The following is a 27,846-nucleotide window of genomic DNA, read 5'->3' on the forward strand; positions in this document are numbered from 1 at the left end:
TTGGCTCAGTATTTAGCAAAGGCAAGTAACAAGAATCAGATTTTCAAAACCTTCCAGGCTCCTGTTTGCAGCATTAGTTTTTATCTGATCGGGAGACCTCTCCAGCAGACCCTTCTTCACAAGAGCGTTCAAGCCCTCGCTTTCCTCAGCTATATTCCTACCTATCCTGTTCCTGAGAGTTCCAAGGCTCAACCATGTTCCTGGTGCTCCTCCCAGTGCTGGGGATAAACTTTCTCCTGAGTGAGTACAGCTTCCTTGTGATATCTGCATCTCTCCATTCTGACCGTCCTCACTGAAGACTGCACTGAACTTACCTAATATTCCTTTCCAGGAGATGGCCAAGCTCAGTCAGTGACTCAACCTGATGTTCGTGTCACTGTCTCTGAAGAAGCCACTCTGCAGCTGAGATGCAAGTATTCCTCCTCTGTGCCACCTTCCCTGTTCTGGTATGTCCAGTACCCACAGCAGGGGCTGCAGCTGCTCCTCAAGTACTATTCCGGAGACCCCGTGGTTCAAGGAGTGAACGGCTTTGAGGCTGAGTTCAACAAGAGTGACTCTTCCTTCCACCTGAGGAAAGCCTCTGTGCACTGGAGCGACTCGGCTGTGTACTTCTGTGCTCTGAGCGCACAGTGTCTGGGGCTGTAGGGGGAGCTGAACACAAACACCCATTTCAGGGGATTCTCAGACTCACGATTTCTATCTTTGAGGTTTATGAAGCATCTCTTTGGACTTGGTGAGGAGAGAAGTTGAGCAGTCCCAGCTGTCTTTGCTCCACTAATTTCTAACTAAAATATCCACTGTCTGACTTTGTCTTAGAAGTCCTTTGTGCATTTTCAAAATTCTCTAATGTTCAATGATAATTCTTTAGAATAAAGGAGACAACTGTTATTGTCCATGAGAACTATTTTCTGAATGGACGTTATTTCGAGAGTGACTAGACTAAATGGCTGATAGTGGATACCAGAATGTGGACATTAATTTGTCGTTTTATGTGTTGCATTTACAAAAATGAAAGGACTGCTCCTCAATTTTAGTCCTGAAATTTGCCTTCTCTACTCAGTCTTTCATGCTGAATTCCTTGCATATTCTTCTTTCAATGCTAAATATACTGATGCGAATTGGTCATAATATTTAAGTACTTTCATTTCAGAAAGAATTTGTTGCTTGTTAGTTAATATAAAAATTTACCAGAACCAGGAATTCTTAGAAATCTTTCATAATTATGTCATTTCTCACAACCACTAAAAATAAAAGAATAATGAATTCTAGCTCATTGGTATTTTTTTCCAAAGCAATCTTCACAGTTATAAATGTATTCTTCTATTTTTGTTGTCACCTTAAATTCTTCAAATCTACTTGAAAATTTGTAGTATGATTCCTCCTGTGTCTTTATTTTGTATGCATATGCATATTTTATATGCACCGTCTTCTCCCTGGTGTGTGTGATTCCACTATGGGAACATCAGAAATCGACTCTTTCATCCTAACATCTCCATGTCCTGCTGAGATGCAGGCAGGAGTCGCAGTGCTAGCACAGTAGTGCTCGCTGGCTCCAGGACAGAACTTTAGTTTCCTCTCCTTCTATCGGTGATGATTGTACAAGAAGATATTTTACTTCTATGAACACAGCCTAGGAGGGTGAATGCTTAGGAGTAAATAAAAGGAAAAAGGAAAAGTAAGAGGGAATTCTCAAGCTGTTGCTTGGCTTAGAAATGCAAGTGAGTAAACGCCATGTATCCGTGAGCACCTGAGTAGGATTGCAGCACACAGAAATGTTGGGCAGGTGGCTGTGCTGAGAGGTAAGAACAGACGGATCCCTGTAGCCTGATACTCAACCATCAATAATGAACTCCAGGCATCAGTGAGAGAGCTTGTCTACAATATACAAGGTAGATAGCGTCAGAAAAATGACACCCAAGATTGACATCTGAGCTCCTCATGAATATGCACATATAGATAGCTAAACATATGCATACACACAATATTATTATATTATATTACATTATGTTATATCATATCATATTATATTAATCCCAGCACAGAGTTAATACCTACCTCAGTGGTTTATGTTCCCAAATGAAAGTCACCAAACAGCCTTTAGATTTTAATACGCCTTAAGCAGTACAATAACTGGATGACTGTCTATCCTCTATGCTGTTAGAATCTACCTCCTACCAATAACTCTGAGTTACAACTTACTAATTTCTATGTTCCATCTTGACTGCTTTTGACCAAATTGACCAGCCCGCTGGGTCATGTTCTCCTGGTCCCCTTATATGGTGGCACTGCTTCTCCCTCCTCACATTATTACCCCTCCATGGCAACTTCCATGTCGTCCTCCTTCCTCCTCCTGGTAGTTCCAAGCTCAGGAAGCCTAAACCACACCAATGTCTCTCCTTCCCAGCTATTGGCTACGGGCATCTTTATTTACCAATCAGAATTAACTGGGGGTATGCTCCCAGAAGCTACAGGCAGACCCTCTCGTCAAAACAATTTTGGTGGACCCAATTGGAATACAAGCTACACAGACACACACACACACACACACACACACACACACACCTCTTCAGAATATGAGAAACAATATACAAGGTTTTTTGCCTATCTCTACATGTACACATGAGCATGCACATACATATATACATACATACATACATACATACATACATACATACACACACATGTGATTGCATATACCCTGCACATTTAATTTGTGGCAAGCTTGCCACTGGACAAAGAAAAATGTTCTAATCATATCTACAGACTAAAATCTGTCCAAAAGAAAATGGATGCAGGGAAGTGGCTTGTTAAGCTCTGCCATTACAGGGAAGGCAACTCCTTCATAATCCCTGCTTCATAAAACATCTGTCAGACATACTGAGGCAGAAAATGGGTACTCCAATGCTGTAGAGCCAATTCTGGGGGCTGTCCAGCCAGTCTGCTTGTCTCTGCCATTTGTATAATATTTGGAAGCTGAGTCCCTGCCTACCCAGGTAAAATTTATTCCTCACGTCTCTGATGAAATTGAAGACTATATAGTTATAGTTTTACTATAAGCTTAAGTTGTTTAGGATATAAGATGATGATCTAGTCTAAGAAGGTCTTAGCATGGTAATGCTAGTTAGGATAAAAATATATTTAGATAAAGAACTCTAAGTATATCTATATAGGATGGATAATTTTACTTAGTTACCAAATTATATTTACTGGACCTTTAAATTGGGAATCTTCACTCTCTTCTATCCCTATTAGTCTTAGGTTTGATCTTCTCTTTGTGTCCTGTATTTCCTGGATGTTTTTGGTTAAGAGCTTTTTATGTTTTACATTATCTTTGATGGTTATGTCAATGTTTTCTATGGTATCTTCTGCCCCTGAGATTCTCTCTCTTATCTCTTGTATTTTGTGTGTGATGCTTGCACCTAGGACTCCTGACCTCTTCTTTAGGTTTTCTATCTCCAGGGTTGTCTCCCTTTGTGCTTCTTTATTGTTTCTATTTCCATTTTTAAATCCTGGATGGTTTTGTTCATTCCCTCCTCCTGTTTGGTTGTTTTTTCCTGTGATTGTTTAAGAGATCTTTCTGTTTCCTCTCTAAGGGCTTCTACTTGTTTACTTGTGTTGTCTTGTATTTCTTTACGGGAGTTATGCATATCCTTCTTAAAGTCCTCCATCATCATCATAAAATGTGATTTTATACCTAAATCTTGCTTTTCCAGTTTGTTTGGATATCCAGTATTTGCTTTGATGGGAGAAATGTGCTCTGACGGTGCCAAGTAGTCTTGGTTTCTGTTGCTTAGGTTCCTGGGCTTGCCTCTCGCCATCAGGTTGTCTCTGGTGTTAGCTTGTCTTGCTGTCTCTGAGTGGCTTGACCTTCCTGTAGTCCTGTGTGTCAGCACTCCTGTAAACCTGTTTTCTTTCAATCGGATCTGGGAACAGACTAGACGATTTCCTCTTGGATGGGAAATATGGGCAGAGAGTAGCCTACTCTGAATTCTCAGGAGTGTCTGCACTTCTTAGGATCCAGGTCCCTCCCACACGGGGCTTGGGTGAGGGGAGCTGTGTGACTAGTTCCGTTCAGTTCTGGGCGAAGGCTCAATCCAGCCTATCAATGAGCGTATTGGGTACCTGGAAGAGAATAGGGGGCAAGAGACACAAAGAAAGACACCAAGAGAAGAGTCTGATCAAGGAGACAATTTTATTTATCCCAAGGCTGAATTTATACCATAACAAGGGTAACAGAGGGAGGGGGGAAGTGTGACACATTTACACAGGACAAGGACACAATATTCATATGGTCAGGGAATGGACTGATATTGACAGGATGTCAGAAAGTTCACAGGTTTGTCATATTAGTCAGCAGGATGTTGGTTTTTCAGAAAGGTTACAGGTCATCACATTGGGCGTCTTGACGTCAGATGTATTTCTTAGCAAGAGAAGTTTATTATATTATTATTCATCTTGACCACCAGATTTGTATTAGTCTTCTTCAGCTGGCTGGGGATTTTCCATGAACCCAGTCATACTTAAATCTAACTATAATAATAACATCAATAATGGAGGGCTTCAAGGGCATCGCTCCCAACACCAGCAGGTTTCTGCTGCTGACTGATCCTATACTCCTGTATTCAGAGGCGCTATGCAGTTTCATCTTGGGCCAGAGATGTGTGCAGATGTGGGCAGATGTGGGCAGAAGTGGCAGTCTGTCGTGCGGTCTCAGGATTGTCTGCACTTCTGGGTGTTCAGCAATCTCCTCCAAGGGATTTGGGTGCAGGGAGATGTTGGGTCAGTTCAGTTCAGTCCTGAGATACTTATGTTCTTTTTTTTTTTTTTTTAACTTGAGTATTTCTTATATACATTTCAAGTGTTATTCCCTTTCCCGGTTTCCGGGCAAACATCCCCCTCCCCCCTCCCCTTCCTTATGGGTGTTCCCCTCCCAACCCTCCCCCCATTGCCGCCCTCCCCCCATAGTCTAGTTCACTGGGGGTTCAGTCTCAGCAGGACCCAGGGCTTCCCCTTCCACTGGTGCTCTTACTAGGATATGCATTGCTACATATGAGGTCAGAGTCCAGGGTCAGTCCATGTATAGTCTTTAGGTAGTGGCTTAGTACCTGGAAGCTCTGGTTGCTTGACATTGTTGTACTTTTGGGGTCTCGAGCCCCTTCAAGCTCTTCCAGTTCTTTCTCTGATTCCTTCAACGGGGGACCTATTCTCAGTTCAGTGGTTTGCTGCTGGCATTCGCCTCTGTATTTGCTGTATTCTGGCTGTGTCTCTCAGGAGCGATCTACATCCGGCTCCTGTCGGTCTGCACTTCTTTGCTTCATCCATCTTGTCTAATTGGGTGGCTGTATATGTATGGGCCACATGTGGGTCAGGCTCTGAATGGGTGTTCCTTCAGTCTCTGTTTTAATCTTGGCCTCTCCCTTCCCTGCCAAGGGTATTCTTTTTCCTCATTTAAAGAAGGAGTGAAGCATTCACATTTTGATCATCCGTCTTGAGTTTCGTTTGTTCTAGGGATCTAGGGTAATTCAAGCATTTGGGCTAATAACCACTTATCAATGAGTGCATACCATGTATGTCTTTCTGTGATTGGGTTAGCTCACTCAGGATGATATTTTCCAGTTCCAACCATTTGCCTACGAATTTCATAAACTCGTTGTTTTTGATAGCTGAGTAATATTCCATTGTGTAGATGTACCACATTTTCTGTATCCATTCCTCTGTTGAAAGGCATCTGGGTTCTTTCCAGTTTCTGGCTGTTATAAATAAGGCTGCGATGAACATAGTGGAGCACGTGTCTCTTTTATATGTTGGGGCATCTTTTGGGTATATGCCCAAGAGAGGTATAGATGGATCCTCAGGCAGTTCAATGTCCAATTTTCTGAGGAACCTCCAGACTGATTTCCAGAATGGTTTTACCAGTCTGCAATCCCACCAACAATGGAGGAGTGTTCCTCTTTCTCCACATCCTCGCCAGCATCTGCTGTCACCTGAGTTTTTGATCTTAGCCATTCTCACTGGTGTGAGGTGAAATCTCAGGGTTGTTTTGATTTGCATTTCCCTTATGACTAAAGATGTTGAACATTTCTTTAGGTGTTTCTCAGCCATTCGGCATTCCTCAGCTGTGAATTCTTTGTTTAGCTCTGAACCCCATTTTTTAATAGGGTTATTTGTTTCCCTGCGGTCTAACTTCTTGAGTTCTTTGTATATTTTGGATATAAGGCCTCTATCTGTTGTAGGATTGGTAAAGATCTTTTCCCAATCTGTTGGTTGCCGTTTTGTCCTAACCACAGTGTCCTTTGCCTTACAGAAGCTTTGCAGTTTTATGAGATCCCATTTGTCGATTCTTGATCTTAGAGCATAAGCCATTGGTGTTTTGTTCAGGAAATTTTTTCCAGTGCCCATGTGTTCCAGATGCTTCCCTAGTTTTTCTTCTATTAGTTTGAGTGTGTCTGGTTTGATGTGGAGGTCCTTGATCCACTTGGACTTAAGCTTTGTACAGGGTGATAAGGATGGATTGATCTGCATTCTTCTACATGTTGACCTCCAGTTGAACCAGTACCATTTGCTGAAAATGCTATCTTTTTTCCATTGGATGGTTTTGGCTCCTTTGTCAAAAATCAAGTGACCATAGGTGTGTGGGTTCATTTCTGGGTCTTCAGTTCTATTCCATTGGTCTATCTGTCTGTCTCTGTACCAATACCATGCAGTTTTTATCACTATTGCTCTGTAATACTGCTTGAGTTCAGGGATAGTGATTCCCCCTGAAGTCCTTGTATTGTTGAAGATAGCTTTAGCTATCCTGGGTTTTTTGTTATTCCAGATGAATTTGCAAATTATTCTGTCTAACTCTTTGAAGAATTGGATTGGTTTTTTGATGGGGATTGCATTGAATCTGTAGATTGCTTTTGGTAAAATGGCCATTTTTACTATATTAATCCTGCCAATCCATGAGCATGGGAGATCTTTCCATCTTCTGAGGTCTTCTTCAATTTCTTTCCTCAGTGTCTTGAAGTTCTTATTGTACAGATCTTTTACTTGCTTGGTTAAAGTCACACCGAGGTACTTTATATTATTTGGGTCTATTATGAAGGGTGTCGTTTCCCTAATTTCTTTCTCGGCTTGTTTCTCTTTTGTATAGAGGAAGGCAACTGATTTATTTGAGTTAATTTTATACCCAGCCACTTTACTGAAGTTGTTTATCAGCTTTAGTAGTTCTCTGGTGGAACTTTTGGGATCACTTAAATATACTATCATGTCATCTGCAAATAGTGGTATTTTGACCTCTTCTTTTCCGATCTGTATCCCCTTGATCTCCTTTTGTTGTCTGATTGCTCTGGCTAGAACTTCAAGAACTATATTGAATAAGTAGGGAGAGAGTGGGCAGCCTTGTCTAGTCCCTGATTTTAGTGGGATTGCTTCAAGTTTCTCTCCATTTAGTTTAATGTTAGCAACTGGTTTGCTGTATATGGCTTTTACTATGTTTAGGTATGGGCCTTGAATTCCTATTCTTTCCAGGACTTTTATCATGAAGGGGTGTTGAATTTTGTCAAATGCTTTCTCAGCATCTAATGAAATGATCATGTGGGTCTGTTCTTCCAGTTTGTTTATATAATGGATCACGTTGATGGTTTTCCATATATTAAACCATCCCTGCATGCCTGGGATGAAGCTTACTTGGTCATGGTGGATGATTGTTTTGATGTGCTCTTGAATTCGGTTTGCCAGAATTTTATTGAGTATTTTTGCGTCGATATTCATAAGGGAAATTGGTCTGAAGTTCTCTTTCATTGTTGTGTCTTTGTGTGGTTTAAGTATAAGAGTAATTGTGGCTTCGTAGAAGGAATTCGGTAGTGCTCCATCTGTTTCAATTTTGTGGAATAGTTTGGATAATATTGGTATGAGGTCTTCTATGAATGTTTGATAGAATTCTGCACTAAACCCGTCTGGACCTGGGCTCTTTTTGGTTGGGAGACCTTTAATGACTGCTTCTATTTCCTTAGGAGTTATGGGGTTGTTTAACTGGTTTATCTGTTCCTGATTTAACTTCGATACCTGGTATCTGTCTGGGAAATTGTCCATTTTCTGAAGATTTTCAAGTTTTGTTGAATATAGGTTTTTATAGTAAGATCTGATGATTTTTTGAATTTCCTCTGAATCTGTAGTTATGTCTCCCTTTTCGTTTCTGATTTTGTTAATTTGGACGCACTCTCTGTGTCCTCTCCTTAGTCTGGCTAAGGGTTTATCTATCTTGTTGATTTTCTCAAAGAACCAACTTTTGGTTCTGTTGATTCTTTCTATGGTCCTTTTTGTTTCTACTTGGTTGATTTCAGCTCTGAGTTTGATTATTTCCTGCCTTCTACTCCTCCTGGGTGTATTTGCTTCTTTTTGTTCTAGAGCTTTTAGGTGTGCTGTCAAGCTGCTGACATATGCTCTTTCCTGTTTCTTTCTGCAGGCACTCAGCGCTATGAGTTTTCCTCTTAGCACAGCTTTCATTGTGTCCCATAAGTTTGGGTATGTTGTACCTTCATTTTCATTAAATTCTAAAATGTTTTTAATTTCTTTCTTTATTTCTTCCTTGACCAGGTTATCATTGAGTAGAGCATTGTTCAATTTCCACGTATATGTGGGCATTCCTCCCTTATTGTTATTGAAGACCAGTTTTAGGCCGTGGTGGTCCGATAGCACGCATGGGATTATTTCTATCTTTCTGTACCTGTTGAGGCCCGTTTTTTGACTAATTATATGGTCAATTTTGGAGAAAGTACCATGAGGAGCTGAGAAGAAGGTATATCCTTTTGCTTTAGGATAGAATGTTCTATAAATATCCGTTAAGTCCATTTGGCTCATGACTTCTCTTAGTCTGTCGACATCACTGTTTAATTTCTGTTTCCATGATCTGTCCATTGATGAGAGTGGGGTGTTGAAATCTCCCACTATTATTGTGTGAGGTGCAATGTGTGTTTTGAGCTTTAGTAAGGTTTCTTTTACGTATGTAGGTGCCCTTGTATTTGGGGCATAGATATTTAGGATTGAGAGTTCATCTTGGTGGATTTTTCCTTTGATGAATATGAAGTGTCCTTCCTTATCTTTTTTGATGACTTTTAGTTGGAAATTGATTTTATTTGATATTAGAATGGCTACTCCAGCTTGCTTCTTCTGACCATTTGCTTGGAAAGTTGTTTTCCAGCCTTTCACTCTGAGGTAGTGTCTGTCTTTGTCTCTGAGGTGTGTTTCCTGTAGGCAGCAGAATGCAGGGTCCTCGTTGCGTATCCAGTTTGTTAATCTATGTCTTTTTATTGGGGAGTTGAGGCCATTGATATTGAGAGATATTAAGGAATAGTGATTATTGCTTCCCGTTATATTCATATTTGGATATGAGGTTATGTTTGTGTGCTTCCATTCTCTTTGTTTTGTTGCCAAGACGATTAGTTTCTTGCTTCTTCTAGGGTATAGCTTGCCTCCTTATGTTGGGCTTTACCATTTATTATCCTTTGTAGTGCTGGATTTGTAGAAAGATATTGTGTAAATTTGGTTTTGTCATGGAATATCTTGGTTTCTCCATCAATGTTAATTGAGAGTTTTGCTGGATACAGTAACCTGGGCTGGCATTTGTGTTCTCTTAGGGTCTGTATGACATCAGTCCAGGATCTTCTGGCCTTCATAGTTTCTGGTGAGAAGTCTGGTGTGATTCTGATAGGTCTGCCTTTATATGTTACTTGACCTTTTTCCCTTACTGCTTTTAATATTCTTTCTTTATTTTGTGCGTTTGGTGTTTTGACAATTATGTGACGGGAGGTGTTTCTTTTCTGGTCCAATCTATTTGGGGTTCTGTAGGCTTCTTGTATGTCTATGGGTATCTCTTTTTTTAGGTTAGGGAAGTTTTCTTCTATGATTTTGTTGAAGATATTTACTGGTCCTTTGAGCTGGGATTCTTCACTCTCTTCTATACCTATTATCCTTAGGTTTGATCTTCTCATTGAGTCCTGGATTTCCTGTATGTTTTGGACCAGTAGCTTTTTCCGCTTTACATTATCCTTGACAGTTGAGTCAATGATCTCTATGGAATCTTCTGCTCCTGAGATTCTCTCTTCCATCTCTTGTATTCTGTTGGTGAAGCTTGTATCTACAGCTCCTTGTCTCTTCTTTTGGTTTTCTATATCCAGGGCTGTTTCCCTGTGTTCTTTCTTGATTGCTTCTTTTCCATCCTCAATTCCTTCAACTGTTTGATTGTGTTTTCCTGGAATTCTTTCAGGGATTTTTGTGTCTCCTCTCTATGGGCTCCTGCTTGTTTATTTATGTTTTCCTGGAATTCTTTCAGGCATTTTTGCGATTCCTCTCTGTAGGCTTCTACTTGTTCTCTAAGGGAGTTCTTCACGTCTTTCTTGAAGTCCTCCAGCATCATGATCAAAAATGATTTTGAAACTAGATCTTGCTTTTCTGGTGTGTTTGGATATTCCATGTTTGTTTTGATGGGAGAATTGGGCTCCGATGATGCCATGTAGTCTTGGTTTCTGTTGCTTGGGTTCCTGCGCTTGCCTCTCGCCATCAGATTATCTCTAGTGTTACTTTGTTCTGCTATTTCTGACAGTGGCTAGACTGTCCTATAAGCCTGTGTGTCAGGAGTGCTGTAGACCTGTTTTCCTCTCTTTCAGTCAGTTATGGGGACAGAGTGTTCTGCTTTCGGGCGTGTAGTTTTTCCTCTCTACAGGTCTTCAGCTGTTCCTGTGGGCCTGTGTCTTGAGTTCACCAAGCAGCTTTCTTGCAGCAGAAAATTTGGTCTTACCTGTGGTCCTGAGGCTCATGTTCGCTCGTGGGGTGCTGCCCACGGGCTCTCTGCAGCGGCAGCAACCAGGAAGACCTGTGCTGCCCCTTCCGGGAGCTTCCGTGCACCAGGGTTCCAGATGGTCTTTGGCTTTTTCCTCTGGCGTCCGAGATGTGTGTGCAGGGAGCAGTCTCTTCTGGTTTCCCAGGCGTGTCTGCCTCTCTGAAGGTTTAGCTCTCCCTCCCACGGGATTTGGGTGCAGAGAACTGTTTATCCGGTCTGTTTCTTTCAGGTTCCGGCGGTGTCTCAGGCAGGGGTCCTGCCGCTCCTGGGCCCTCCCCCACGGGAGCCCAGAGGCCTTATACAGTTTCCTCTTGGGCCAGGGATGTGGGCAGGGGTGAGCAGTGTTGGTGGTCTCTTCCGCTCTGCAGCCTCAGGAGTGCCCACCTGACCAGGCGGTTGGGTCTCTCTCTCACCGGGTCTGGGAGCAGAGAGCTGCTGCGGGCCGGGATCCGCGGGTCACAAAGACCATTCTTGATCTCTCAACACTAACTCACTTGAGATGAGTTATTATTGTATGATGTGTCTGAGTTCCTCATATCTTTGGAGAGAACTTAGCCTGAGGCCACAGTGGTTAGGAATGCAACCACAAGGTGTCAGTAGATCTTAACTGCTGGGGAGTATGCAGACAATGCACTTCCTTGTATGTTGATTATGAAGGCTTTGTGACAGAAGCAAAGCCTTTTTCTCAGTGGCTGAGCGGATGACTCCAGAGGTAGAATTGTAACTGAGAAAGAACAACATCCTGATAATTATAGCTGACCTACTAGTCATAACAATCTTTACTGGATTTTAATTTAGTTGGGAAGAGCAATGAAAACATATGTTCCTGCATTATTCATTTTTCTATGGCTGCAGCTGGATGGTGAGTTAATATTTGAAGGTCACAGAATAATCAGGGGACATTTCTGAGACATCTAAGGGGAACTCTATTTTATTCAGGTTTATCCTAGTTACTGTAGAAAAAGAGAATCCTGGAAATGGATGACCTCACATCTTTCTCCTTTCTTTCCATCTCTACATAGGTATGAGCCAAGGCAAGCAAGTGAAGCAGCTTCCTTCCATCCTGAGAGTCCAGGAGGGATCCAGTGCCATCATCAACTGCACTTATGTAGACAGTGCCTCTCTCTACTTCCCTTGGTATGAGCAAAAGCCCAGAAAGCATCCTAAGCTCCTCATTGACATTCGTTCAAATATGGAAAGAAAGCAGACCCAACGACTCATCTTATTACTGAATGAGAAAGCCAAACACTTCTCCCTGCACATCACAGACACCCAGCCTGGAGACTCAGCCATGTACTTCTGTGCTGCAAGTGCACACTGCTCCACAGGCACCTGCAGCCCAGGCCCAAACCTGCCTGGAGCCCCATCTACATCCTGTGTCACAGGCCTCCCAGGGCAGCGTCACATTACATAATTTTGTATCTGAAAACTTACTATTGGATAGCTAATTAGGGAGATTATCCTCCAAGATGAATAATTTCCCCTCTCTCCCTTAATTGTTTGTAGTTATTTGTCTAGAAAATAGACCACTATGAGATTTGAGCAACAAGATAAGACATGGCTATCAAAAGGATTCAAACATGAAAAAAATAAATGAAGTTATCAGATGATGCTTATTATACATAAGAGATCTCCAAGACTCTACCAGAAAACTTCTAGAAATTTTCAATGAGTTCAGCAACATGGTAGGGTACAAAATCTACTTACGCTTCCTGGTTGCTGCCCCCGCCGAGAGCTCGTAGGCAGCATCCCACGAGCAAACTTGAGCCTCAGGACCACAGGTAAGACAAATCTTCCTGCTCCAAGCGACCTGCCTGGTGAACTCAGGACACACAGAGGCAAAATTCCTCTAGGACTGGACACTTCCAGTTTTTAGCGGGATTCCCAAACCCACGGATCCCTGCCCACAGCACGTCGCTGCTCCCAAACCCCGTGGGAGAGATACTTCACCGCCTGGACAGGTGGGCACTCCTGAGACTGCAGAACGGAAGAGACCACTAACACTGCCCACCCCTGCCCACATCCCTGGTCCAAGAGGAAACTGTATAGGGCCTCTGGGTACCCTTGGATAAGGGCACAGCAGCAGCAGGTCCCCTGCATCTGAGACACGGCCGGAACCTGAAGGGACCGACCAGATAAAGAGTTCTCTGCACCCAAATCCTGGAGGGAGAGCTAAACCTTCAGAGAGGCAGACACGCCTGGGAAACCAGAAGAGACTGCACTCTGCCCACATTACTGACTCCAGAGGAAAACACCAAACGCCATCTGGAACCCTGGTGCACGGAAGCTCCCGGAAAGGGCAGCACAGATCTTCCTGGTTGCTGCCCCCACGGAGAGCTCATAAGCAACACCCCATGAGCAAACTTGAGCCTCGGGACCACAGGTAAGACAAACCTTCCTACTCCAAGCGACCTGCCTAGTGAACTCAGGACACAGGCCCACAGGAACATCGGAAGACCTGTAGATAGGAAAAACTACACGCCCAAATGCAGAACACTCTGTTCCCATAACTGGCTGAAAGAAAACAAGAAAACAGGTCTAAAGCACCCCTGACACACAGGCTTATAGGACAGTCTAGCCACTGTCAGAAATAGAAGAACAAAGTAACACTAGAGATAATCTGATGGCGAGAGGCAAACGCAGGAATCCAAGCAAGAGAAACCAAGACTACATGGCATCATCGGAGCCCAATTCTCCCACCAAAGCAAACACAGAATATCCAAAAACACCAGAAAAGCAAGATCTAGTTTCAAAATCATATTTGATCATGATGCTGGAGGACTTCAAGAAAGACGTGAAGAATTCCCTTAGAGAAACACAGGAAAACATAAATAAACAAGTAGAAGCCTGCAGAGAGTAATCACAAAAATCCCTGAAAGAATTCCAGGAAAACACAAACAGTTGAAGGAATTAAAAATGGAAATAGAAGCAATCAAGAAAGACCACATGGAAACAACCCTGGATATAGAAAACCAAAAGAAGAGACAAGGAGACATAGATACAAGCTTCACCAACAGAATACAAGAGATAGAAGAGAAAATGTCAGGAGCAGAAGATTCCATAGAAATCATCGACTCAACTGTCAAAGATAATGTCAAGAGGAAAAAGCTACTGGTCCAAAACATACGGGAAATCCAGGACTCAATGAGAAGATCAAACCTAAGGATAATAGGTATAGAAGAGAGTGAAGACTCCCAGCTAAAAGACCAGTAAATATCTTCAACAAAATCATAGAAGAAAACTTCCCTAACTTAAAGAGAGAGATACCCATAGACATACAAGAAGCCTACAGAACTCCAAATAGATTGGACCAGAAAACAAACTCCTCCCATCACATAATAGTCAAAACACCAAAAGCACAAAATAAAGAAAGAATATTAAAAGCGGTAAAGGAAAAAGGTCAAGTAACATATAAAGGGAGACCTATCAGAATCACACCAGACTTTTCGCCAGAGACTATGAAAGCCAGAAGATCCTGGACAGATGTCATACAGACCCTAAGAGAACACAAATGCCAGCCCAGGTTACTAAATCCTGCAAAACTCTCAATTAACATAGATGGAGAAACCAAGATATTCCATGACAAAACCAAATTTACACAACATCTTTCTACAAATCCAGCACTACAAAGGATAATAAATGGTAAAGCCCAACATAAGGAGGCAAGCTATACCCTAGAAGAAGCAAGAAACTAATCGTCTTGGCAACAAAACAAAGAGAAGAAAAGCACACAAACATAACCTCATATCCAAATATGAATATAACGGGAAGCAATAATCACTATTCCTTAATATCTCTCAACTTCAATGGTCTCAACTCCCCAATAAAAAGACATAGATTAACAAACTGGCTACGCAACGAGGACTCTGCATTCTACTCCCTACAGGAAACACACCTCAGAGACAAAGACAGACACTACCTCAGAGTGAAAGGCTGGAAATCAACTTTCCAAGCAAATGGTCAGAAGAAGCAAGCTGGAGTAGCCATTCTAATATCAAATAAAATCAATTTCCAACTAAAATTCATCAAAAAAGATAAGGAAGGACACTTCATATTCATCAAAGGAAAAATCCACCACGATGAACTTTCAATCCTAAATATCTATGCCCCAAATTCAAGGGCACCTACATACATAAAAGAAACCTTAATAAAGCACAAAACACACATTACACCTCACACAATAATATTAGGAGATTTCAACACCCCACTCTCATCAATGGACAGATCATGGAAACAGAAATTAAACAGAGACGTAGACAGACTAAGAGAAGTCATGAACCAAATGGACTTAACAGATATTTATAGAACATTCTATCCTAAAGCAAAAGGAAATACCTTCTTCTCAGCACCTCATGGTACTTTCTCCAAAATTGACGATAGATTTGGTCAAAAAACGGGCCTCAACGGGTACAGAAAGAGAAATAATCCCATGCGTGCTATCAGACCACCACGGCCTAAAGCTGGTCTTCAATAACAATAAGGGAAGAATGCCCACATATACATGGAAGTTGAACAATGCTCTACTCAATGATAACCTGGTCAAGGAAGAAATAATGAAAGAAATTAAAGACTTTTTAGAATTTAATGAAAATGAAGGTACAACATACCCAAACTTATGGGACACAATGAAAGCTGTGCTAAGAGGAAAACTTATAGCTCTGAGTGCCTGCAGAAAGAAACAGGAAAGAGCATATGTCACCAGCTTGATAGCACACCTAAAAGCTCTAGAACAAAAAGAAGCAAATACACCCAGGAGGAGTAGAAGGCAGGAAATGATCAAACTCAGAGCTGAAATCAACCAAGTAGAAACAAAAAGGACCATAGAAAGAATCAACAGAACCAAAAGTTGGTTCTTTGAGAAAATCAACAAGATAGATAAACCCTTAGCCAGACTAACGAGAGGACACAGAGAGTGTGTCCAAATTAACAAAATCAGAAATGAAAAGGGAGACATAACTACAGATTCAGAGGAATTCAAAAAAATCATCAGATCTTACTATAAAGCCTATATTCAACAAAACTTGAAAATCTCCAGGAAATGGACAATTTCCTAGACAGATACCAGGTATCGAAGTTAAATCAGGAACAGATAAACCAGTTAAACAACCCCATAACTCCTAAGGAAATAGAAGCAGTCATTAAAGGTCTCCCAACAAAAAAAGAGCCCAGGTCCAGACGGGTTTAGTGCAGAAGTCTATCAGACCTTCATAGAAGACCTCCTACCAATATTATCCAAACTATTCCACAAAATTGAAACAGATGGAGCACTACCGAATTCCTTCTCTGAAGCCACAATTACTCTTATACCTAAACCACACAAAGACACAACAAAGAAAGAGAACTTCAGACCAATTTCCCTTATGAATATCGACGCAAAAATACTCAATAAAATTCTGGCAAACCGAATCCAAGAGCACATCAAAACAATCATCCACCATGATCAAGTAGGCTTCATCCCAGGCATGCAGGGATGGTTTAATATACGGAAAACCATCAACGTGATCCATTATATAAACAAACTGAAAGAACAAAACCACATGATCATTTCATTAGATGCTGAGAAAGCATTTGACAAAATTCAACACCCCTTCATGGTAAAAGTCCTGGAAAGAATAGGAATTCAAGGCCTATACCTAAACATAGTAAAAACCATATACAGCAAACCAGTTGCTAACATTAAACTAAATGGAGAGAAACTTGAAGCAATCCCACTAAAATCAGGGACTAGACAAGGCTGCCCAATCTCTCCCTACTTATTCAATATAGTTCTTGAAGTTCTAGCAAGACCAATCAGACAACAAAAGGAGATCAAGGGGATACAGATCGGAAAAGATGAAGTCAAAATATCACTATTTGCAGATGATATGATAGTATATTTAAGTGATCCCAAAAGTTCCATGAGAGAACTACTAAAGCTGATAAACAACTTCAGCAAAGTGGCTGGGTATAAAATTAACTCAAATAAATCAGTAGCCTTCCTCAACAAGCCGAGAAAGAAATGAGGGAAACAACACCCTTCATAATAGATCCAAATAATATAAAGTACCTCGGTGTGACTTTAACCAAGCAAGTAAAAGATCTGTACAATAAGAACTTCAAGACTCTGAAGAAAGAAATTGAAGTAGATCTCAGAAGATGGAAAGATCTCCCATGCTCTGGATTGGCAGGATTAATATAGTGAAAATGGCCATTTTACCAAAGCGATCTACAGATTCAATGCAATCCCCATCAAAATACCAATCCATTTCTTCAAAGAGTTAGACAGAACAATTTGCAAATTCATCTGGAATAACAAAAAACCCAGGATAGCTAAAACTATCCTCACCAATAAAAGGACTTCTAGGGGAATCACTATCCCTGAACTCAAGCAGTATTACAGAGCAATAGTGATAAAAACTGCATGGTATTGGTACAGAGACAGACAGATAGACCAATGGAACAGAATTGAAGACGCAGAAATGAACCCACACACCTATGGGCACTTGATTTTTGACAAAGGAGCCAAAACCATCAAATGGAAAAAAGATAGCATTTTCAGCAAATGGTGTTGGTTCAACTGGAGGTCAACATGTAGAATGCAGATCAATCCATGCTTATCACCCTGTACAAAGCTTAAGTCCAAGTGGATCAAGGACCTCCACATCAAACCAGACACACTCAAACTAATAGAAGAAAAACTAGGGCAGCATCTCAAACACATGGGCACTGGGAAAAAATTTCCTGAACAAAACACCAATGGCTTATGCTCTAAGATCAAGAATCGACAAATGGGATCTCATAAAACTGCAAAGCTTCTGTAAGGCAAAGGACACTGTGGTTAGGACAAAATGGCAACCAACAGATTGGGAAAAGATCTTTACCAATCCTACAACAGATAGAGGCCTTATATCCAAAATATACAAAGAACTCAAGAAGTTAGACCGCAGGGAGACAAATAACCCTATTAAAAGATGGGGTTCAGAGCTAAACAAACAATTCACAGCTGAGGAATGCCGAATGGCTGAGATACACCTAAAGAAATGTTCAACATCTTTAGTCATAAGGAAAATGCAAGTCAAAACAACCCTGATATTTTACCTCACACCAGTGAGAATGGCTAAGATCAAAAACTCAGGTGACAGCAGATGTGGAGAAAGAGGAACACTTCTCCATTGTTGGTGGAATTGCAGACTGGTACAACCATTCTGGAAATCAGTCTGGAGGTTCCTCAGAATATTGGACATTGAACTAGCTGAGGATCCAGCTATACCTCTCTTGGGCATATACACAAAAGATGCCCCAACATATAAAAAAGACAAGTGCTCCACTATGTTCATAGCAACCTTATTTATAATAGCCAGAAGCTGGAAAGAATCCAGATGCCCTTCAACAGAGGAATGGATACAGAAACCATGGTACATCTACACAATGGAATATTACTCAGCTATCAAAAACAATGACTTTATGAAATTCGTAGGCAAATGGTTGGAACTGGAAAATATCATCCTGAGTGAGGTAACCCAATCACAGAAAAACACACATGGTATGCACTCACTGATAAGTGGCTATTAGCCCAAATCCTTGAATTACCCTAGATGCCTAGAACACATGAAACTCAAGATGGATGATCAAAATGTGAATGCTTCACTCCTTCTTTAAAAGGGGAACAAGAATACCCTTGGCAGGGAATAGAGAGGCAAAGATTAAAACAGACACAGAAGGAACACCCATTCAGAGCCTGCCCCACATGTGGCCCTTACATATACAGCCATCCAATTAGACAAGATGGATGAAGCAAAGAAATGCAGGCAGACAGGAGCCAGATGTAGATCTCTCCTGAGAGACACAGCCAGAATACAGCAAATACAGAGGCGAATGCCAGCAGCAAACTACTGAACTGAGAACAGGACCCCCGTTCAAGGAATCAGAGAAAGAAATGGAAAGCTTGAAGGGGCTCGAGACCCCATATGAACAACAATGCCAAGCAACCAGAGCTTTCAGGGACTAAGCCACTACCTAAAGACTATAAATGGACTGACCCTGGACTCTGACCTCATAGGTAGCAATGAATATTCTAGTAAGAGCACCAGTGGAAGGGGAAGCCCTGGGTCGTGCCAAGACTGAACCCCTAGTGAACATGATTGTTGGGGGGAGGGTGGCAATGGGGGGAGGATCAGGAGGGGAACACCCAAAAAGAAGGGGAGGGGGAGGGGCTAGGGGGATGTTGGCCCGTAAACCGGGAAAGGGAATAACACTTGAAATGTAAATAAGAAATACTCAAGTTAATAAAAAAAATATCTACTTACAAACATCAGTAGCCTTTCTGCATACCAACAACAAACATGCTGAGAATAAGATCATGCACACATTCCCACTCACTGTAGCTTCAATAAAATGTCTATGAATAAGCCTAACTAAGGAAATCAAATTCTTCTTAAAGAAAAATTATAAATCCCTGAAGAATCAGAGGAAGACACTAGAAAGTGGAAAATCCTCTTAATGCTCTTTGATTAGTAGGGTTAATATTGTAAAAATTACCATTGCACTAAAAGTAATTAAAGATTCAGTGCAGTCCCAATCAAAACCCCACAGCAGTCTTCACAGAAATAGAAAATAAAACACCTAATGATTTATATAGCAGGGCACAGAACACTGAATAGACAAAACCAAAAGTGGTAATGTCCCATAGCATATCACAGTGAAAATACTAAGCATATCTAGAGAAGAAATTGTCATTGAAAACTGAAGGAGAAAACACACAGGTCCCAAATAAGGGAAAGCCTATTATAATGAGAGTTTATTTCAAAATGAAAATTGGAAAGCCAGAAGACCCTGGAGCAATGCATTCCAAAGACTGTACATTCCAAAAGACTGTAGTAACCATTCTAAAATAGTAAAATGCAGCAAACCTATCTGTCATGATTGATTGAAGAAACAAGTAAGATTGTATATCTAATAAAGCAAACCTAAAGAAAATATGAGAAGTGTTATTTTGGAGCTGAAGAGAGAAATGGGGATACAAGAGAGGCTTTGGACAGAAATATAAAGCCATAAATATGAAAACATACAATACCTCTGAGAACACAACGTCAACAACATGATGACCACATCTAACGCACACATTTCAGCAATAACTTTACATATCAAAAGGCTCAGTTATTCACTCAAAATCCACTGTGTGACTAAATGGATGAAGAGACAAGATCCATCTATCTGCTGCCAGCAAGAGAGACGTCTTAGTTTAAAGTTAGGCACCGCCTTAGAGTAAAAGGATGGGCAAAAGTATTATAGTCACACGGGCATGGAAGCAAGCAGCCATTTCCACCTTAAAAAATCTGACAAAATAAAAACTTCTTTAGCAATACACAGACTCATGGAGATTAAACAATTCATTACTAAATGATGAAGGAGTCAAAGATGAAATAAAGAGACAAATAAAAGTATTCCTGGAATTAAATGAAAGTGAAAACATAATACAACAAAACCCTTTGGCACGCATTGAAAACAACTGTGAGTTTTATGGCTCTAAGTACCTACCTTAAAAGAATTAAAGCACAAATATATGGCTGAGTGATGCAATTCAAAAATTTGGCAAGGACAAGCAAAAGCAAGCATACAAAAAAATCAATGAATCTCACGGATGTTTTTGTTTGTTTGTTTGTTTGTTTGTTTGTTTTAAGAAGAGTAACAAGATTGGCAGATCTTTGGCCCAACTAAATAACAGAAAGAGGAGACTCAAATTATCAGACTCAGAAGTGAACAGGAAAACAATGCAACAGACACCAAAGAAATCCAGAACAATTTAAGGGAAATGCTTACTCTGTAGAGCTGGAAAACATAAAAGAAATGCACGAATTTCTAGATTCAGCCAAATCATCAAAATTAACCAAGAAGAAACCAACAACATAAACAGACCCATAGCAAATGAGAAATTTGAATAGAAATAAAAGGCTCCAACCTTAAAAAAAATTCCTGGACCAGATATATTGATAGCAGAATTCCACCAGATATTCAAAGAAAATCTACAGACAGTCTTGATTAAACAATTAAAGAAAATAGAAAGAGGGGCATTCCCAAAGTCCTCTGAAGCCACTGTCATTATACTCCAACCAGGCAGATACAACAACAAAAAATAAAACTATAAGACAATATCCCCGGTGAACATAGACTCTAAAATACACAATAAAGTAGCTGTGAGGAGAAAACAGGCATACATCAAAAAGATTATATACCACAACCACAATGGCTTTATCCCTGAAATGCAGAAATGGTTCAAAATGCACAAGACAATTAATGTAATAAAGCACATAAATGGACTTAAAAACAAAAGTCACATCATCATCATCATTACAGAAGATTCAGAAAAGACCTTTGACAAAATCTAAGATGCCTTTTTGATAAAGTCCTAGAGAATATAGGGCTAGAAGAAACATACCCCAACATAAAAGCTACACAGGAGAAGCCCTGAGCTAACATCATCCTAAATAAGCATCCTAAATCTCATCTAGGGAATCAAACAACCTTTCCACAGGAGTCACCAAAAATCATCAGAAAATACAGATACTTACATTATGATACATGACAGTAGCAAAATTACACTTATGAGTAGCAATGAAATAAGTTTATGATTTAATGATTGGTGGGTCATCACAATATGAGAAACTGTATTAATGAGTCGCCACAGTAAGAAGGTTGAGAACCACTGTGCTAAATAAAGAAAAGCTTGAACCAATCCTGCCAAAGTCAGAAATGAAACAGGGATGTTCACCAGCCCTATTCCTTGTCAACAGTGCGCTTGAAGCACTAGTTAACGCAATAAACCAAGAGAAGGAAATTAAGGACGCAAATAGAAAAGGAAGAAGTCAAACTATCCCTATTTGCAAATGATAGGATACTATAGAGATCTCCAAATTTTATCAGAAAATTTCTAGAAGTTATTTAAAAATTCAACAGCTATTAAAAACAATGACTTCATGAAATTCATAGGCAAATGGATGGAACTAGAAAACATCATTCTGAGTGAAGTAACCCAGTCACAACAGAACACACATGGTAGGCACTCACTGATAAGTGGATATTAGCCCAAAAGCTCAGAATATCCATGATTCAACTCAAAGATCATATGGAGCTTAAGAAGAAAGAAGACCAAAGTGTGGATGCTTCAATCCTACTTAGAAGGGGGAAAAATAATCATAAGAGGTAGAGGGAGGAAGGGGCCTGGGGGGGGGAGAGGTGGGGGAGGAGCAGGATCAGCTATGGGAGGAGACAGGAGAACAGTACAAAGGTCAGGAAACCGAACAGAAATATGTAGCAGTTGGGGATGGGAAGCTGGAACTAGAAAGTCCCAGACTCCAGGGAAGCGAGAGGTTCCCAGGACTCAACAGGGATGACTTTAGCCAAAATACCCAACAAAGGGGAGATAGAACCTGTAGAGACCACCTCCAGTAGATGGGCACAGCCCCCAGTTGAGGGATGGGACCACCCACCCATCTCAAAAATTTTAAGCCACAATTGTTCCTATCTAAAGGAAATACAGGGACAAATAAAATGGAGCAGGGACTGAAGGAAAGGCCATCAAAGGTTGCCCCACCTAGGGATCCATCCCCACCCTCAGACACCAAACCCATACATTATTGCTGATGCCAAGAAGTGCTTGCTGAAAGGAGTCTGGAATAGTCATCCCCTGAGAAGCTCTGCCAGCACCTGGCCAATACAAATGCAAATACTCACAGGCAACCATCTGACTGAGTGAGCTCTGGAACCCCAATTAGGGGGTTAAGGGAAGGACTGAAGGAGCTGAAGGAGTTTGGAAAAACAACAATATCAATTAACCAGATGACCGCCCCCCTCCCCCGCCAGAGCTCCCACGGACTAAACCACCAACCAAAGAGTACACATGGAGGGGACACATGGCTCCAACTATGTATGTAGAAGGGCTTGTCTTATCAATGGCAGGGGAGGCCCTTAGTCCGGTGGTGGAAGCTTGATACCTCAGTGCAAGGGGATGCTAGAGCAGTGAGGAGGGAATGGGTGAGAGCAGGTGGAGTAGCACTCTCACAATCTGCCTCCAGGGTTTTGTCCTGCTTGAACTACTGTCGTGACTTCCTTTGATGAAGAACAGTGATGTGTAAGTGTAAGCCAAATAAACCCTTTCCTCTTCAAAACCATAATTCAACAATATGGCAGTATTCAAAATCAATTTGTGAAAATCAGATTTCTATACCTCACTGAGAAACATACAGAGGAGTTCATGGACACATTCTCATTCTCAGTAACTTCAAAGAAAATAAAGTATCTATGAATAAACTTAACTGTGGAAGTGAAGGAACCCCACAAAGGAAACTTTAAGCCTCTGAAAAGGAGATAGAAAGAATCATTGGAAAGTAGAAAGATCACACACTCATGGATTGGTAAAATTAACATTGTAATAGCGACTATTATACCAAAAGCTCTTTAGAGATTCAGGGCAATCCCAATCAATATTCCCATCTTATTCTAAACAGAAAAATAAAAATCTACCCTCGGATTCATATTAAAAAAATCACAAAACAATTGGATATATAAAGCAATCATGAGCAAAAGGAACAATGCTGGTGAAAAATTATAATTTCAAATCAAGATATGTTACAGAGCCATAGTAATAAACACAAAATGGTACTGTCATAAAAACAGATTATGTAGACTAATGGAACAAAATTGAAGGCCTACATGGGAATATGTATGTAACTTTAACCACTTAACATTTGACAAAGATGCCATAAAACATTTGCTGGAGGGAAAAAAGCATATTCAACAAATGATGCTGGTAAAACTGGACGTTCATATACAGAAGGATGAAAATAGACCCATACCTATCACCTGGCACAAAAATAGTTACAAATGTAAAACCAAAGGTCTGAATGGAAAACACAAAACATTGAAACTGCTCAATGAAAACATAGGCAGTGCCCAACATGATGTAGGGGAAAGGACCTTCTGCTAAGACTCCATGGGTCCAAGAACTAAAGCCAACAATTGAAAGTGGGAGTTTATGAAACAAAACAAAACAAAAAAGACACATTCAAAACTGGACCTGGGAAGGGAATAGGGAACTCTCAAAACAAACAAACCAAAAAAGACTAAAATATCCAAAAAAAATGTGAATCGTTCCTAGAAATTAGAGAAATGAAATCAGAGCAACTTTGAGATTTCCACAAATATCCATGAAAGAATAGAAAACAAATGTTGGTGGGGGTACAGAAAAAAAAAACGCAAACCTTGTTCACTATGGATACGATTGCAAATTGATGTAGCTATTATTAAAAGTAGTGTGGATACTTATCAAATGCTAAAAATTAATACCTCATCTGACCCAGCCATACTTCACCTTAGCATGTGCCCATAGGACTGGACACACTACTTCACAGACACTTGCTCTGTCGTGCTCACTGTAACTTGATTCACCATAGGTACAGAGAGAAAACAATGTAAACATGGTATGCCTGATGAACAGAGGATGATCATGTGCTGCAGAAATACTATGGGGTGCTTTTCCTCTGTGAAGGAAAATGAAGTCAGGAACTCTGCAGCTAAATAGATGGATCTAGAAAAGACCATAGTGGGTGAGGTAATCTAGACCCAGAAAGGCAAACATCGCATCCTCTTTTATTTTTATGTTCCAGCTCCAAACCTTCAGTGCTGAGTCCACGGGGTAACTACAGAAACCAGGGAAGTAAATAGGACCATTTCCAAGTTACGAGGTTACAGAACAACAGCGGGGGACAAATTATGTGATCGAAGAAATGGGAAAAACAGGGGCTCTTTAGGGAGAGGGGATGTGAACACAGGAGAAAATGAAGGAGGATAAAGGGGACTATCAGGATACAAGTAATCTGATTACATGAGGTGGCCACATCAGGGTCTATTTCCTCTGCTGCTGGGAGACTCAGCTAAGGTCACCCCCATAAACTCCTAAGAGCCTCTCCATCCCACTACTCATCTCTGACTCATCCCAGAGATAGCCTCTCCCCTTACACTGATTTCCCTTCTTCTCCCAGCCCTCTCACTCCACCTCCCCAACATATCCTCAACCCAGTCCCCTCTATCCATCCACTCCCCCTTCTCTATTGTATTTCCCTTCTATGTGAGATTCTGGCATCCACCTTGGACTCTCCTTGTTATTTAGCTGCTTTGGGTGTGTCGGTTATACCTTGGGTATCCTGTAATTTTTGACTAATATCCATAGAAGTGAGTACATACCATGAGTGTTTTCTGGGTTTCAGTTATCTCACTCACGATGATATTTTCTAGAAACATCCATTTGCCTGCAAATTGTACAATGCCTTTGTTTTTAATAGCTGAGTAATAATCCACGGTGAAAAGGTAACATATTTTCTTTATCCATTCTTTGGATGAGGGAAATCTAAATGGTTTCCAATTCCTGGCTGTTATAAATAAAACTGTTACAAACATAGTTGAGCAAATGTCCTTGGCTATGGTGGAGCATCTTCTGGGTAGATGACCAGGGATGGTGTAGCAGGGTCTTGAGGTAAAGCTATCCTCAATTTTCTGAGAAACTTCCAAATTTATTTCCAAAGTGGTTTACTAGTTTGCACTCCCACCAGCAATGGAGGAGTTTCCTCTTTCTGAGGACTCTCCCAGCAGGCCAGTGTGTGCTATCACTTGAGGTTTTGATCTCAGCCATTCTGACAGGTGTAAGACAGAATCTCAGAGTCATTTTGATTTGCATTTCCCTGATGACTACGGATGTTGAAATTTCCTTAAGTGCTTACCCCTATCAAGGAAATGTCTTTTTGCAATAAAGACCAGTTCTCTAGAACAAATGAAACTCAAGACGGATGATCAAACTGTGAATGCTTCACTCCTTCTTTAAAAGGGGAACAAGAATACCCTTGGCAGGGAATAGAGAGGCAAAGATTAAAACAGACACAGAAGGAACACCCATTCAGAGCCTGCCCCACATGTGGCCCATGCATATACAGCCATCCAATTAGACAAGATGGATGAAGCAAAGAAGTGCAGGCAGACAGGAGCCGGATGTAGATCTCTCCCGAGAGACACAGCCAGAATACAGCAAACACAGAGGCGTATGCCAGCAGCAAACCACTGAATTGAGAATAGGACCCCCGTTCAAGGAATCAGAGAAAGAACTGGAAGAGCTTGAAGGGGTTCGAGACCCCATATGTACAACAATGCCAACCAACCAGAGCTTCCAGGGAGTAAGCCACTACCTAAAGACTATACATGGACTGACCCTGGACTCTGACCTCATAGGTAGCAATGAATATCCTAGTAAGAGCACCAGTGGAAGGGGAAGCCCTGGGTCATGCTAAGACTGAACCCCCAGCGAACTAGATTGTTGGGGGGAGGGCGGCAAGGGGGGAGGATGGGGAGGGGAACACCCATAAAGAAGGGGAGGGGGAGGGGGATGTTTGCCCGGAAACCGGGAAAGGGAATAACACTTGAAATGTATATAAGAAATACTCAAGTTAATAAAAAAAAAAAAGACCACTGAAGAATACCACTGCCAATCAAAATGAAGAGCTATAGAGCCCAGTTCCAGTGGATATGTCTACAGAATACCCAGGAACATTGCAGAAGAGGAGGCAGAATGATTGTAAAATCCTGAAGACGAGGAGTTTGCTGAAGCATCATGTCTCCTCTAATATCAGAATATATATATATATATATATATATATATATATATATATTGCCCAAAAACACGATGTCTACAATAGGTAACTGAGGAAAGCTGGGAATGAGAGGAGCTGGGTTTTACACAGGGAGCAGCTCACTACTTGGTTGTCCAGTGCCACCCTAAAAATATTCATACACATTTAGGAATGTGTGTTCCATATATATATATGTGTGTGTGTGTGTGTGTGTGTGTGTGTGTTTATATATGTATGTATGTATGTATGTATGTATGTATGTATGTATGTATATATCCTCATATGCATGCATCAACAAATAGTAAAAAAAGAGATCATGGATTTGAAGGATAGTTTTGAAGGGGTGCATGGGAGAGTTTTGAAGAATGAAAGGGAAGATATTGTGATTAAATAATAATCTCAAAAATAGTAATTAAAAAAAAACAAAATAAAATCTGAACTAGAAAGATCAGGATGGCACCTCAAACTGCATTGTTTGTTTCCTCTTCCCCCATAGGGCTGTGTACCTAATCCTAGAGAGGAAGTCCATCAAAGCTCCATCTCCCATATCTGATAATGTCATGGGATAGAAGCATGGCTTGCTTCTCAAGTGTTTTTCTCTATTGAAACAGAGAGGTTGTAATTATCTTAAGCTACTGGCATACCTCAGGATGTAGGTTTTTCTTATAGAAGAAAAAATGTAAGCGGTGCATAAAAAAAGTGGCCGTAGATTTTGTTATTTGGTTCTGTTTTAGGACATAGAATGACCCATAAAAGAATTAAAACAATGACCACACATGGCGTCTAAACAATTTTATGCAAATAGTTATGAACACGGTAACAGGAAACTAGAAGAATGTCTACTGTTATTACATTTCATCTCAGAATTATCTTAGTAGAAGCAAGGAAAGAGATTTATATTTTAAATATATAGTAGGAACTTAATGTAAACACCGAGAGAAGCCCAGTGCAGGTGAAGGCAGAAAGTCAAGTCTGTTCTGCAGACGTAGTTCACGTAAACCGGCTTGTTCATGTTAGGAAGAAAAGTTTCAATGGAGAAGGGGAACCTTTTCCAAAAATTCAGGCCACTCCATGGAATTCAATAACTTGTGCTCCTTCCATTTTCCTGAAATTTAGAAATATTGAGTATTTTTTATGGAGTGTGGTTTCTCTCCTGGATAACTTAAATTAAAAATTCCGTAAAATTGCCATTCTCTTAGAAGAGAGAAAACATGACGTTTGAAGTACAGGAGATCTCTCAACTCTCAGAGTTCCTTGTGTCTTTTAGCAAATATTGCTCCATTTAACTTTCTTTACTCTCTGGCCACCAGAGGGCGGAGCATCCCAACACTACAGCATTTCCTGTATGAATTTAAGTTTAGACTAATTGCTTCT

The 27,846-nt window shown here is 40.8% G+C and overlaps 2 gene segments (V, D, J or C); both read left to right on the top strand.

Moving 5' to 3' along the window:
- LOC134482198 (T-cell receptor alpha chain V region PHDS58-like) lies at positions 1–994 on the top strand. The segment is given in 2 exon segments: positions 1–240; positions 332–994. Coding segments are annotated over 2 exon segments (360 nt in total).
- A 10,638-nt stretch (positions 995–11,632) lies between these two features.
- LOC134482196 (T cell receptor alpha variable 13-1-like) lies at positions 11,633–12,706 on the top strand. The segment is given in 2 exon segments: positions 11,633–11,684; positions 11,845–12,706. Coding segments are annotated over 2 exon segments (444 nt in total).
- Positions 12,707–27,846: the final 15,140 nt, after the last annotated feature.

Source organism: Rattus norvegicus, chromosome 15, assembly GCF_036323735.1.
Source record: "Rattus norvegicus strain BN/NHsdMcwi chromosome 15, GRCr8, whole genome shotgun sequence".
NCBI lineage: Eukaryota > Metazoa > Chordata > Mammalia > Rodentia > Muridae > Rattus > Rattus norvegicus.